Below are 13,664 nucleotides of genomic sequence, written 5' to 3'. Positions count from 1 at the left end.
GAAAGAGGTTGAGGCAGGGTCAGGGAGGTATGTAAATGAGAGAGAGTAGAGCGCTCTTCCAGAATTAGCTGAGGTGAGGGGGAACTTGCACCCGCACGCACCGAGGGGCAGAGGGAGCGCAGGTGGGGAAGGCAACCTGATCGGCCACAGTGCCTGCTAGTGGGCTTGGCGGACCCCAACTGCAGGCAGACCCCCCACCCCCGTCTCATTCCCATGCTGAAGACTGAGGCGCAGCCCGGGGTGTGCCGGGGGTGAGAGTGCAGGGTAGGCCTGGCCCACTCGGATCCAGAACATACACCGGTGAGGGAGATGGGAAACAGCGGGAGAGTGAGGGGGACATCAGTTGCTGGGTCCTTGCGTCACCCATCCGCCTCTCTTTGGCCTCGGTTCCTTCTCACCCACACCAGCCAGGGGCTGAGAGTTGCGGAAGCCACAGGAGGTGATCATGTGTGAGTGCATGGTGTGTGCAGAGATTGTGTGTGTGCGCGCGCGCACACGGAAGTGCAGGGGCTCCCCCAGTCCCTGCCTGACCACTGAGCTGAACCCCAGCCTCTGCTTTACCATTGCGCTGGATCAGACAGGAGGGATGCTGCACGAGGGCAGGGCATAGAGCAGGAGAAGGCGAAATCAGGTGTCATCTCTTCAAATGCTTGTCGGCCCCTGGAAACATGAAAACGTGGGAGGGCGAGGAGATAGTCCCAGCGCTGAGGATTCCCGGACTGTGTCTTGTAGGGGCGGGGCAGCAGTGGGAGGACCCTGGCCCAAAGTTCCCCGGCAGAGATCCCGGTCGTGGGGGTTCAGGGGCAGGGCAGGGCCTGGATGCTCTGGCCCCAGTCAACCCACAGTCTTGACCATGAACTCGGACCCTGGGGCTGTCCTAGTAATGCTTTACAGGAGTTCTCATTTGTAACACCCGGTTCAACCCACCACGGCTGCCTTTTCCTTCGAAGGAGTCCAGCGAGACCGACCTAAGGATGTAAAGGTCTACCTCTCCATACAGTTTGGAAAGATAGAGATTTTTTCCTAAAATAAAAACTCAGCAACAATCGGTGGGAGCTGGGGTGAGTGTGGGGAGGGCAAGGAAGAATGACATTTCTCTGGGCCAGGTTCTGAGCTGCCAATTAAAAATAGAAACTGTACATTGAGATCTGCTGGGGATAGCTGTGGGCTGAGGAACTCCGAGTTTCTGTGGTACCTGAGCAATATCAGACTATAATCCATCAATTCACAAGTATTTACTGGACCCTACTTTGGATCCCGAGGTTTGCTTTCCGAGGTACATATCTATTTAAGCAAAATAAATAAATAAATAACACATCTAAAACTTCAACCCAGTCTTGATGGGGTGTTATGTTGAGGCCTTTACTTCTCAGTCCCTGGAAGTGGGCCTAGTGCGCCCTTTGGATTTGGGGCGGGGGTGGCGTTATGTAGGGAAGGACAGGACCTGAGTCCCCAGTGGGTGCTGGATGGGTCACCATGCGTCTCCTATGCTACCAATAAGCTCGCCTGCGGGGACACACCTCCCCCACTCCCGCCGACCTAGGCAAGGGACTCCTCGTTTTGAGGGGCCAGGCTATCCTAGCCAACCCAGGGATGAGGCAGAATAAATAGCAGGGTACAGGGAAATCCAAGCCTCCGGTCCAGCCTGTGATCTGCCCTTGATCTCAGGGTTTTGTGCAGAAGATAGAACCACTTGAGACTGAAAACATCCGTCTGAAAAAGAGACAAAGGAGTTGGGGGATGGGGTAGTGGAAGGGGGAAGAAGGTGCGGGCAGAGAGAAGAGGGGCCGAGGCAGGGTGGGATGGGTATACAGGGCCTAGTACGTGTTTCCTTTATTTGTGCTCCTCCAGGGCTGGGCCCTAGCAGCTTCCCCTTGCCCACAGTCAGAGCAGAACCAACGCGGCCACTACTGCAGTAGTCATCTCCCCGCCAGGGACTTCGGAGGACATCACTGAACTGGGAGAAGCTGATACCGATGCCAGTTATCATTGTGGTCATTAATAATGCAGTGAGGATCACGATAATTAATAATAATAATGATGGGCCTCCCGAGGGGGTTCCAGCTGCCTCCGGATAAAGCGACTCTCGCTTTGAGGGGAGTTATTCGGTGGTGGATGGAGCAGAGCGCTAATGGAGCGAGCCTGGGCGCACTGAAGTTCAAGTTGACGGCGGTGGCGGGCAGAAACGTCCTCCAGCCGCCGCAGTCCGACCTCCCTGCGGGCAACGAACCACAGCGCAGCTCTGGGTCCCTGAGGGAGGCGAGGACGGGCTTCAGTTTTGTGGCTCTGGAGTCACGGCAAAGGCAGGTTAGCATTCAGGTCGGTTTAGTCGTGGGGGCGGGGGTGAGCAAGGGAGGACGCCCGCACCCGCGCGGGACCCTCAGGCCCAGGCGACATATTGCTGTGCTGGCTCTTGGGCCGCAAGTCCCCGTGCGCCTTCTGAGTGGAGCAATGATGACATCTTTAATACTCTCAACACTTTTGTCATCTCCCTCTCTCTTCATCCAGTCTCCGAGACTCCAAGGCTGAAGAGAAAGGCCAAAGAGGGAGACTGGGTCACATCCTCGGGTTGGAGACTCGTTTGGACAAAGCCGAGGGAGGAACTGGGAGCCATTTTGCAGGAAAGCTGCTCCCACCGGCTCGGTACATCTTAGGGTGGCCTAGGAAACCACTCCCAGGCTGTATTCTCTTTGCCTTGTCCCTTGTCGTTTTATTTTCCTGCTAAAAACTAAGATCAGCGCCCTCAACCCGGAAGGACCTCGGGTAGCTCTCCCGCATTCCGATCTGGAGAGGGATTGAACCACCTCGATGCTGTGAGATCTCTCTTCTCTTCCTTCTTCCCCCAAATGAGAGAAAAAGCCCGAAGGCTTGAGTTGATGTGAAAGTTGCCCACACATCCCATTTCGCCCTTCTTAGATTTGGGATGTGTTTCAAAACCAACAACTTCCTTCCCCCAAATCAAAAAGTTAAAAACATGTGCCACAGGCCGTTCCATTCTTGCCCAACTTATGATGAATATTTAATCTGATCCTTCTCCCCCCACCCCCGGGAGTGAGGGGCTTTGGAAAACCCTAAACGATTTTCCTCACAGCTTATAATGTGTTCAATGAACTCTCCCAAGGTCCAGTAACACATGCCAATTATTTTAATAATTTTGCTTAATATTATTAGGGGTTATAAATTTGTTTTTAATAGAGGGTTGATTGCTTCAGAAGTTGGCGCTTAGGCAGTTCCCAGGGCCGCTGGGGAGGGAGAGTCTGGCATTTGTCACCCTGAGTCTCACACACGCATACATAGCCCAAGCTGGAATCCTTCCCTCCTCAAAGAACAGGTAGCATGGCCTCTGGGAGGTCAGCCTTGTCCTCCTCTTCCCTAACGCCCCTTGGGCCTGCCCTGCCTGGCCCCGCGGCTCAACCACAGGCCGGAGGGGAAGAAAGCAGCGGCTGCCACCGCAGCCCCCGGCGCTCTCGGCCTCCGTTGGCGCAGTACTGCGTCGCGTCGGGCGATCCCACAGAGGTGTCGCTGCCCGCGCCGCCCCCGTCTTTTCACGGCTGGGCAGATAGCTCCGTGGCTGCTCAGGCTTCTCCGAGCTGCAGGGACACCCAGGGAGAGGGAGATGGAGACGTCTTGATGGTTCAGGGGCTTAAAAATAATTTCCCCCATTCATGCCCTTGGGTTATTAAAATTATTTTTTCTTTCTTCCTTAGAGTATCTTGTTTGAAAACTGATCGAGTCTCGTGGTGGGTGGGGGAAATAAGGCTGCGAACCTTCCAAAAAGGTGCTTCAGCTCCCTTTCCACCTGGCAGTTCAAGCCTTTGCATTTTATTTATTTTAGTCAATTCTTGCAAAGGTCCTTTTATTTGAGGCCAACGGTTTGTTGCTTCTCTCAAAATTAAAATGTAGTCTATCACTTTCTCTTGAACATCCTGATTATTGGTGCAGAGCAGCTTTGCTTAAGATAAGTAGGATTTCTTGAGCAAGCTCTCTGCTTAAAATTTCATGAAAAAAAAAAAAACAAACCCTTCTGGTAGAAACAGGCCCTTTTAAACTATAATCATTGGGCCAAGTTCAAAAACAAAGTACTCAGCTCAGTTTAAAACGTGCAATTAAAAATAACTGTACCTCAGCTTTTCAGAGGGAGGGAGAGGAAGGGGGCAGGGATGGGGGAAAACAAAGAATAAGGAAATGTTTAGTGCTCTTAAATCCAGTCCAAATAGCTGAAAGAAAGAAAGGCATTCCCTCAGATAATGGAGCCATTAGAAACTCTGAAGGTTCCTGCCGCCATTCCTCACAGGGGATTTCCAAAAATTTAATTCACTCTTAGCTACTAAACAAAGGATGGAGAAAATAATTTTGAGACTTTCTGCCAAAGGGGCAGTTTGGCCTCCTTCCTCTTCATACATACACCTTCCTCCCTAGAATGCAGGATGGTGCTCCCAACACTTGGCACCCTGATCCATACCCGTGTCAACCCTCAAGCTGCCTCCTTTTCATTTTCTTTAAAAACTTTGCTAGAAAAAAAACCAGTATGTTCATGCAGTTTCAACACATTTTATTATATTTCTGTATGCATTACTCTCAAAACATATCACAAGAAATGATCAAACCACTTAAAACCTTCAAATAAAAAATCTGAAACAGTTTATGCCCACAATTGTACATATTTATAGTTAAGAAACATTCTTTATAAATATTGTTTCCTCTGTAGCAAGTTAATACCATAATTTAATTACAAATGGATAAATATGGTAACGGGTATTTACAGAAGGAAGGGTGTTATTACGGAAAAAGCTAACGGCACAACGTTTATTTTTCCCCCACAATCTTTCATACAGGAACTAACAAATTGAACTTGCAAAAGCACTAAAACATCACATGTAAACCCAACTAACAGAAAAATACATTCACAAGCGTTGGTGGTGGTGGTGTGTTCTATGGGTTGGTGTGTCGAAGAAACAGAAGGGAGACTTTGGCACGGCTCAAATTTTTTTCCTCCAGTCTATAGTTGCATGAAGTTTACAATCAAGTTGCCTCATAAAAAGGAACACAATATTCAATACCACAATACAAAATAAACCATTTTCTTCCACATTACTTAAAAAGAAACCAGGTAAACTAAAAAGAGAAAAGAAAAAGCCCATCACTTGGGGAAGGGAAGGGAAGGGAAGGGAAGGGAAGGGAAGGGAAGGGAAGGGAAGGGAAGGGAAGGGAAGGGAAGAAGGCAGGAAGGAACGCAACCCAGAGTTTACAAATGGACAAACTTCTATACACCAAGAAGCCGTTAAAATCACTCGGAGAAGGAAAGAGTCCGCTATGTACAGTTTGTCTGAAGACTCAGAACAGGGAGGGAAGGTAAGGGGGGCATGGAGGATGATGGCAGGGAGGTTTGATTCAATATTTTTGTGGGTTTTTATTTTTGAATTTTTTATTTCTTATTTTATGTTTTCAGCTTCAGAGAATCGGAAGGGTTATTTTTTTCATGCCTAGATTTTTTTTTCTTAAAAAAAAAACTTTTAAAAATCCTTCTGCTGGTAAAATCGTTTTCATCATCATAAAAATCAGATTCATAATTTCAACAAGATCACAAGGTGCCCTCGCTGCAGGGAGAGCAGCTGCGCGGGGTGGGAACAGGGAGAGGGAGAGAGGCCCCGGCCTCACACGTACCATTCATTGAAGTTGGAGGAGAGGCCGCTGTGGCCCCCGGCTGTCGCACTGCCCCCACCAGAGCTGCCGCCGCCCCCGCCGCCCGCCCCGCCACCGCCCCCGCCGCTGCCGCCGCCGGAGCTGCCTCCCGAGCCGCCACTGCCCGAGCCTCCGCTCCGGTGCACTGCGGACACCGCGGCCGCCGCTGCTGCCGCCGCTGCCGCCGCCGCCGCCGCCGCCGCGGGAGACAGATTGGAGCTGCTCTGAGGCTCGGCGCTGGGGGAGACCAGCCCCGGGGGCGTGGACGACTCGTAGCCGGAGCTGGCGGCTGGGGAGGACTCGGAGCCCTGAGGGGAGGATTCATGGACCTGCAAGACAAAAGCCGGGAGGGGGGACCAGAGGGGACTGGATGTGAGTGCAGCTGCTGTGAGGCCAGGCCCCCCGAGGGGGAGCACCCCAGAAATGTCCCTCGCCGCCCTGGCCCCCTGGGGACCTTCCCTGGCTGGCCGCGGTTTTCCAGGCCCATAATGAGCCTGGCACGCCAGGTCGACCTCGCCCTCCTCCCGGCTACCGCGGTGGTACCTTCATGTGCTTCCGCAGGGAACTGGGGTGCGTATAGGACTTGTCGCACATCTTGCAGAGATAGGGCTTATCTGAGGTGTGGACATGCATGTGCTTCTTCCGGTCGCTACTGTTGGCGAAGCGCCGGTCGCAGCCCTCAAACTCACACTGGAAAGGCTTCTCCCCTGCGGACGGCAAACATTGTCGCTGGTTGAGACACCCAGAGTCCCGGGACACCGGGGCGTTAGGGGGCAGGCAAGGCAGCGACTTGGGGGCAGAAGGGCTAAGTTCTTTAAACAGTTTGGATCTCCGCTGTGGCAGAAGCAACATGAAATGAACCCCCTTCCCATCTGACAGTCCCGATCATTTATTTCATATTTTACTTTCTTCTAGACTGTCGCCCATCTCCTCAAATTTCTAACGAGTTAGGGGTAACTCCTGGCCCTGCCCGCCTTTCTATAGGGCTTCTTGGATGCGCAGCTTCTAACAAGTTGGTCTCGCCATGGAGAAGCTGTTATTATGACAAAATATTTGGGGCATTATCAAAATCACACAGGCTGCTGGGCTGCTGTCGGTTTCTCTCTGGGGCCAGTAGGCAATTACATTTGGAGAAGCTATGTGTTGTTTGGGGGCCAGGCTGTGGTAGTAACTGAGCCAGTATTTTTCATCCAAAATTCTGCATGTTGAATTAACTGTAATTCCAGCCTCACCCGTCTTTTAAAAATAAGTTGCGGGGGGGGGGGGGGGGGGTAAATAGTAGAGATAAGGCAGCCTTCTAATGATTGCAGAGGGGACCGAGATGGGGGTAGGGGGGAGTGGAGTTAGGAAAAACCTTTCAAAATCTCCCCGTTTAATTTTCTGGTGGTCCCCGCATCCTGTTGCCAGAATTCCAAATGCTTGGAGTCATTTAGAGGTGTGAGGACTCAAATGTCGTTCCACTTGGAAAGGGGACCGTTTAACGTTAAATTCCATTAGCACCTAAATTGTTTTTTAAAGACATCCGCTCAGAGACAGGACTCGAAAGCAAGCATTTCATGCAAATAAATTTCTCAAATTTTAAACCTTGTTAAAAGCTTGTCTCGCACCTCGGCTCCCTCCCTTCCCAAAAGAGAACAATAGGCCGCTGGCGCATCCCCACTTCGGAGTAAATATTGACGAGGGAAGTTGCTAAAACATTTGGCTTTCTTTTAGGAAATCGTCTGGCACGATTTTGGCTGAGACCTGGTCATAGATGAATAATCTATGAGGCGGGAGGAGCGTTCTTTTGCGGCTCGCTCTTCTCACGCGATCCCCCGTAGGGACGCGCTGCCTGGGGCTCTCGCTGACCGGATTGTGGGTCCAAGTTTGGAATCGCAAACATTCTGGTGCCCATTAGAGATTTTCACAAACTGCTGCGAAACCACCGTAAAGCCCCCCACCCCGAGATGGGCTTTTTAAAAAACACTTTAAAATGAGAAATGCTTTACAGCTTCGGCTCACACCAGACTTATTTAATGGGAAACAGTCCCGGGAAGGGCGTTTGGACCCCGAGTAAAAGTAGGAAAATACACAAGCCACTCAAACACAGACGCATACCCGGAGCAGAAAAGCACATTCAGACAAGCTGGCAAAATCCTCTCTAGGCTCGCTTCCCGGGCACCGAGTTAGCAGTTTTATTTTATGCGTTCTATTTAGAACGCAAATTATTAACCAGGGCTCAGCAAACGAAGCAATTCCATCACCCCAAACGTACATCTGATGTTATGCTGATCATTTAAGATTCAATTTCCGCACACGGAAAAACCCAATCCAATAATAGTCTTTCATCGTCCAACAAAAACAAGCCGCTGGCTCTTTCACATACCAAAAAAAAACCATCTCCCATACCAGGGCCGGGGCTAGCGGTTGGCGCCCTGTGCCCGCGCGCGCGAGCACGCACACACACCTCAGCTTGTGCATTTCTCCCTGCGTTTCCCCTCCGCACCTCGTCCCTGTCCCTGCCCGCGGTTACCTGTGTGGGTCCTTTTGTGGATCTTGAGGTTCTCGGAGCGCGCGAAGACCTTGCCGCAGCCCGGGAAAGGGCAGGGAAAGGGTTTCTCGCCTGTATGGACACGGATGTGGTTGACCAGTTTGTATTTGGCCTTGAAGGGTTTTCCTTCGCGGGGACATTCCTCCCAGAAGCAGACATGGTTGCTCTGTTCCGGGCCTCCGACATGCTCCACCGAGACGTGGGTCACCAGCTCGTGCATGGTGCTGAAAGTTTTGTTGCAGCTCTTCTTGGGGTTGCTGAGCTGCTCGGGGTCGATCCACTTGCAGATAAGCTCCTGCTTGATGCACTGCTGCCGCATGTAGCGGAAAAAGGCACCGGGGTGGTGATGGTGGTGGTGGTGGTGGGCCGCGGCCGCTGCCATGTTCATACCCATGTTCATATTCATGGGGCCATACTGATTGTGGAGCTGCGCCGCCGAGTACGGGTCGGTCCGCGGGCTGGCCACCTGGCGGTATTGCTCCGAGCGCCCAAACACTTCTCCCGGCAGCCCGAGGCGCATCTGCCCGTTGAGCACATTCTGCGAGCCGTGCGGCCCATGCTGCTCCGGGAGGCCAGGGAAGAGGAGGTGGCCCTGCGCGTCCGAGTGCGCGTGGTGAAGGCCACCCGCGCCTGGCCCGAATAGTCCGTGCTGTCCTCCGCCCGGCGCCGAGTCCCCGAAGCCGCGGCTGCGGAACAGGAAGTCCCGGGTGGAGTTGAACGGCGGCCCGGAGTAAGAGCCAACATGCGCAGCGTGGGGCCCGAGCGCGGCAGCGGCGGCGGCAGCCGCAGCGGAGCCGGGGTAGGCGCCGGGGCCCTGCGACGTGAACGCCGAGCTCTGGCCAGGGGACAGCTCGTGCGCTCCTGGGTTGAGCTTGAAGGCTCCCATGTGCGCAGCGGCCGAATCAACGAAGCCATTCTGCGCTGCTGCCAGGCTCAGTTCACGGTCTTGCATCTCCGCGGCCGCCGCCGCTGCCGCGGCTGCCGAATGATGATGGTGGCGCGCGAAGCTGCCCACCCCGATGGCCGGGAACTGCGGCCCCGCGTCCAGAAGCATGGCCAGTGCGCCCGCCCGCCCTGCCGGCCCCGGCGAGCCCCGCGCTTTCGCGCCGCCTCGGCTCCCTCTCCGGATCCGCGCGGTGCGTCCGGTGGCCGCTGGGCTCCGGGACCAGGCGGCGGTGGTAGAGGCGGATTCAGCCTGGGGAGCCGCGATCCTGCGCCTGCCGCCTCCGCCACCGCCTGGATCTGCCTCGGGCGGCCGGGCACAGAGCGAAGGCGCGGAGAGGAAGAGGAGGAGGCGGCGGCGGAGGAGGCGCGGGAGGAGGAGGTGGTGGAGGAGGAGAAGAGTCCAAAGCCAGGCGGAGAACCAAAGTGTATTAAAGGAGCTGCGGCGGGGGCGGGCGGGCAGGGCAAGGGAGGGCGGGCGGGAGGAGGGAGCGAGAGGGAGGTGTGGGGAGCAGAGCGGAGAGGGGGGCCACCGGGGGGCGAGCGCAGCTCCGCGGCCCCCACCCCTGCGCGTACCCGCGCGCACACGAACACACTCACTCGCTCACACGCCCCGTAGACCCCGGGCCCGGCTGCGCGGAGCGGCGCCCACAGAATGAAATCACTGCAGCTGCAGGGCCAGAATGGATGCCCGAGGGCGGCGACCGTCCTCAGGCCCGGCAGGCGAGCGAGGAAAGGACGGAGGCTAGCTTCGCTCTCAGCGTCGGGCGCTCGAGCTCAGTGCACCCGCGGCTCCACCTGACCGCGCGGCTGGGGCGCGGGGACCACTGGCGGAGGCCAGGCGCTGGGTCCGCCGCACGGCCTGGCGGCGGTTCCCTCCCCCGCGGCCCTGCTCGCGCCGCCCCGCGCGCTGCGGGTATTGTTCGGCTCCGCGGCTGCGGTGTTTAGCCCTCCCGGTCCTCCGCGCTTGGCATTGGCTGCGCTTCGAGTAGTAAACTTGCAGTGGTCACGAATTCCCCCAGATGAAGGAAGCAGCCGCGCCGCTCCCTCTTTCTTTAAGTTGTGCCGGAGGAGGAGGCGGGGTGGGGGGGAAGGAGGCTGTGGGAGGGGAGTAGGCAAGGAGGGGGAGGGGAGAAGGGGGGGCTGGGCGGAAAAACAATAACAACAATAAAAAAGTGATCTCTCGCTCGCCCCCTTCCTCAGGCAGGTCGGCCCTGGGTGCTGGACCGGGAGCCGATGGCCGCACCGGCGAGGACAGAACGGAGTCCCAGGCCCCAGCAAGTGAGAGAAGGCCAAAGCGGCTTCCCCCTCTCGGCTGCAATGGGCTGCATTCGCCACAGCCTGTTTATTTCGGTGGGCGCTACCGCCGCAGCTGCAGCCTTTTATTTTTTATTTCTTATTTTTTTGTCTCCTCCTTTTCCTTTCCCCTCCCCCGCGTCCCTTAGTCTCCCGCCCCGGCTTCTCTCCCTCCCGCTCCAGGCCGGGCCTCTCGGTCACACCGCCCCTTTAACGGCGGCTCCCGCCCCGCCCGCCCTCCTGGCGCTGCTATTGGTCGCTGTGGCCTCGTCAATCCGCCGCTCCCGCCCCTAGGCCGCCCAGCCCCGCCTCCCCGGCGCCCCAGGAGCTCCTTGCCGCCCAGGCATCTGCCGAATGTGCCCGCGGGCCGGGCCTGCCAGCCTGAGGCGTTTCGCCGGCTCGCTTGGTGCTGCGGCTCCTCCGCCGGGCGGACAGCGGCGCCCCTGGGAGTAGCGCAGCAAGCGTTGGGAGAGCCCAGGCCGTGGGGTCACGTCGCCCTGGGCTAGTCGCTGGCCAGAAGCGGGACGGTACCCAGAGAGGCCATCGACTCCCCGGGGATCAGAGCCACTCCCAGCAACTTTAAGACCCCAAGGACTGCGGGCCCGGGCATTGGGTGCTGCCCGAGACGTGGCTAGCCACTGGTAGTCACTCCGGAGGCCGTGCGCGCTGGGACATTTCAGGCGATAGCCCGGCCGGGAGCGCGCGGCAGGGAGCAGCCCGGGGGCCAGTCTCTTGAGGGGCTTGGCATTCTCCCTATTCCTTCCCCTCCCTCGCTGAACCTACTTTGTGGTATTGAAAACAGGTAAAGGACGGCGGGCATAGATAGTCAAACTTACCGGTTTCTTCAATTCTCTGCACTCTCACCCAGACACCGCCCCCACACCGGGCGGTGGTCCCCACCCACCCCTGGGCGCACTTAGTTCCCCCCGCCGCTCGCCTCCTGCTCCGATTACAGCAGTAAACATTGGGCAGTGCCCCCCCCCAAGAGGGTGGGGGTTGTTTGGAAGTCATTTAAAGACCGTGTCACCCTCGGGGTAGATGCCCAGTAGTCGAGTCTGCTGCCACGAGGAATTGAGACGTGTGGGGACGCCAGCAGCCAAGCAAGGCTCAGGCCAGAGTTTGGCTGAGGGTCAGGCTCAGGGCCTGGGGAAAAGAAATCGCCAGACTCGTGGGGCTTACCCCTTCCATAGGTAAATATCACTTCTCCGGGAGTGATGAGCCGGCCACGAAGCTGCTTCCCGTGCGGCCCCTGGCCAGCCCCCTCGACCCTGAGGTTCCTGCTGCACCCCGAGCCGCTGAGAACATTTCCTGTCCCACCGCCCGAAGCTCGTGCTCTCGAGGTAACCAGAGAGGGAACTGCGGATCCCCAGGCTGCAGAGGTGTGAAGGGACAGTCTAAGACCAGCGCCTTTTTTTTTTTTTTTTTTTTTTTTTTTTTTTTTTTTTTTTTGCCTGGCTGGCCTGGAAAACTGCTTTTATTCACAAATCGCTGGGAGTTGAAATAAAATTCAAGTACGAAAATAATCACCATTCACTTCAAATTTTTATCTTAAAAGGAAATCAACCGAAACGCGGGAAGAATCTTCTATTGCTAGCACAAGCCGGGCTTTCTTGTACGGGCTCAGACAGCCTCTCCCAGCGGAAAGGGGTCTCACTGTGTCGAAACTGGCTGTAGCCCCTTCCATAAAGGGCCCTGTGCCCTCCTGTCCTCCGCTCTTCCCTGCCATGGGGGAGGGGGGCAAAACGGAGGGAGACTGGGACATGTTTTCTAAAGCATAGGAGTTTGGAAGCTGGAGGCACTCTTCTTCCCCTGTGTCTTGTCTAAAAGGGGCAGAGGGCAATTGCCAAGCTGGCCCCCACAGAGGGAGGAGGAGGGGGAGGAAAATAGAGAATGAACATCTCCAGGCAGAACGGCTGCCTTGCCTTTAAAAAATGCCCAGTGCTGTCTTTCACGTTTGTTTACTGTATAAATTGATGAATTTATATGCGGGAGATGAAAGGAGAGTACCTGGAACGGCTTATTCCAAACATATTGCCAAAAAAAAATTTTTTTTTCTTCCTAGAGATTGTGAGAAAGCAGTCTTGCATATCCAAAGAACTCACTTCCTTTCCTTCTTTCAAGGCATCAGACTTCCAAGTTTTCTTCCTTTACCACGTTCTCACCCCTCCCCACTCCTCCCTCCCTCTCCTCTTTGACCCATTCTCTCTTTTCGCTTTGATTCCTCTTTTGCTGCGCCCGCGTTTCGGGATGGCGCGGCTGGGCGCTTACTCGCGCTAGGTTCCGGGGGCCGCGCGCTGCCGGACTGTGGGGCAGACGCCTTAATTCCCGCCGGAGACCCCGCGGGCTGGGCCCTCCTGGCTATTCTTTCCCTGCTCCAGTTCTCCTCTCTCTGCAGGACACAGAGGAGCTGAGCCAAGTTCAAAGTCACGTCTCCATCCCCTCTCAGAAGTGCTTTATTTCTCTGCAAACCGCAAAACCCCTTTCCTTCAATGACAGTAATTTTTTTTAAAGGAAGTAGAGGGAAAAGCGACAGAGAGCAAGAAGGAAAAAAACTGCAAAGGATTTCAGAGTTATTGCCTCAAAAGTGAACCCGTGTTCCTTAGCAGGAAAAAAAGGGAGGGGGTGGGGGAGAAAAGGAAAGGAAAGGGAAAAAAAAAAAAAAAAAAAGTCAAGCTTATACACCGTGTGCATGAATTCAATTTTTCAACAGGTTTCTGGAAGGGCCCTTTTGCAGCGTTGTCAGACTGGAGGCACCCACAACTATTTCCACGTCCCCTCGTTGTAAGTTTCCCCAAATTGTTCTTTCGAAATCCTGAAGGAGCTTGAATCAGGCAAAACCTGAGCTTAGGGCTGGTGAAGATCCGGGGAAGCTGGGAGTGCGGTCGGTCGGGCGTTTATTTCCCGGCAAGGAGAGGGTTAGGGTTAGAATCCCTGGTATATTCAAAACTTACAAAATCCCACCACACACCCCAACGCTTATCAATTGAGAACTTCCTTTTGGTTTCTGAGCCTCTGTGAACAGTGTTGAGTTCTTTTGCAGTATGATGTGCATTCTGTGTACTATACAGAAATACAGTGCATGTACCTTTCTCTCTCTCTCTCTCTCTCTCTCTCTCTCTCTCTCTCTCTCTCTCAATCTCACATATATATTGTTGGTCAGAAGAAGCTAAAAACAAGTACACAAAGTCAATTGTTAAATTGGAAAGCTATTTTT

At 54.8% G+C, this 13,664-nt stretch overlaps 1 protein-coding gene across 2 annotated transcripts; it reads right to left on the bottom strand.

The window, feature by feature from the left end:
- Positions 1-5,506: 5,506 nt before the first annotated feature.
- On the bottom strand, positions 5,507-11,861 carry ZIC2 (Zic family member 2). 2 transcript variants are annotated; one of them, XM_079138600.1, is made up of 3 exons: positions 8,195-11,861; positions 6,226-6,389; positions 5,507-6,011 (listed from the first exon to the last, which is right to left on the bottom strand). In XM_079138600.1, exons 1-3 carry the CDS (start codon positions 9,264-9,266, stop codon positions 5,655-5,657), a joined length of 1,593 nt encoding a protein of 530 aa, XP_078994726.1. In that variant the 5' UTR covers positions 9,267-11,861; the 3' UTR covers positions 5,507-5,654. The 2 variants fall into 2 exon arrangements, with proteins under 2 accessions (XP_078994726.1, XP_078994727.1); XM_079138601.1 differs by having other exon boundaries at positions 5,868-6,048.
- Positions 11,862-13,664: the final 1,803 nt, after the last annotated feature.

This window comes from Sciurus vulgaris (genome assembly GCF_902686455.1).
Source record: "Sciurus vulgaris genome assembly, chromosome: 4".
NCBI lineage: Eukaryota > Metazoa > Chordata > Mammalia > Rodentia > Sciuridae > Sciurus > Sciurus vulgaris.
The sequence above is the reverse complement of the archived record's forward strand: the minus strand, read 5'-3'. Positions and strand labels throughout refer to the sequence as shown.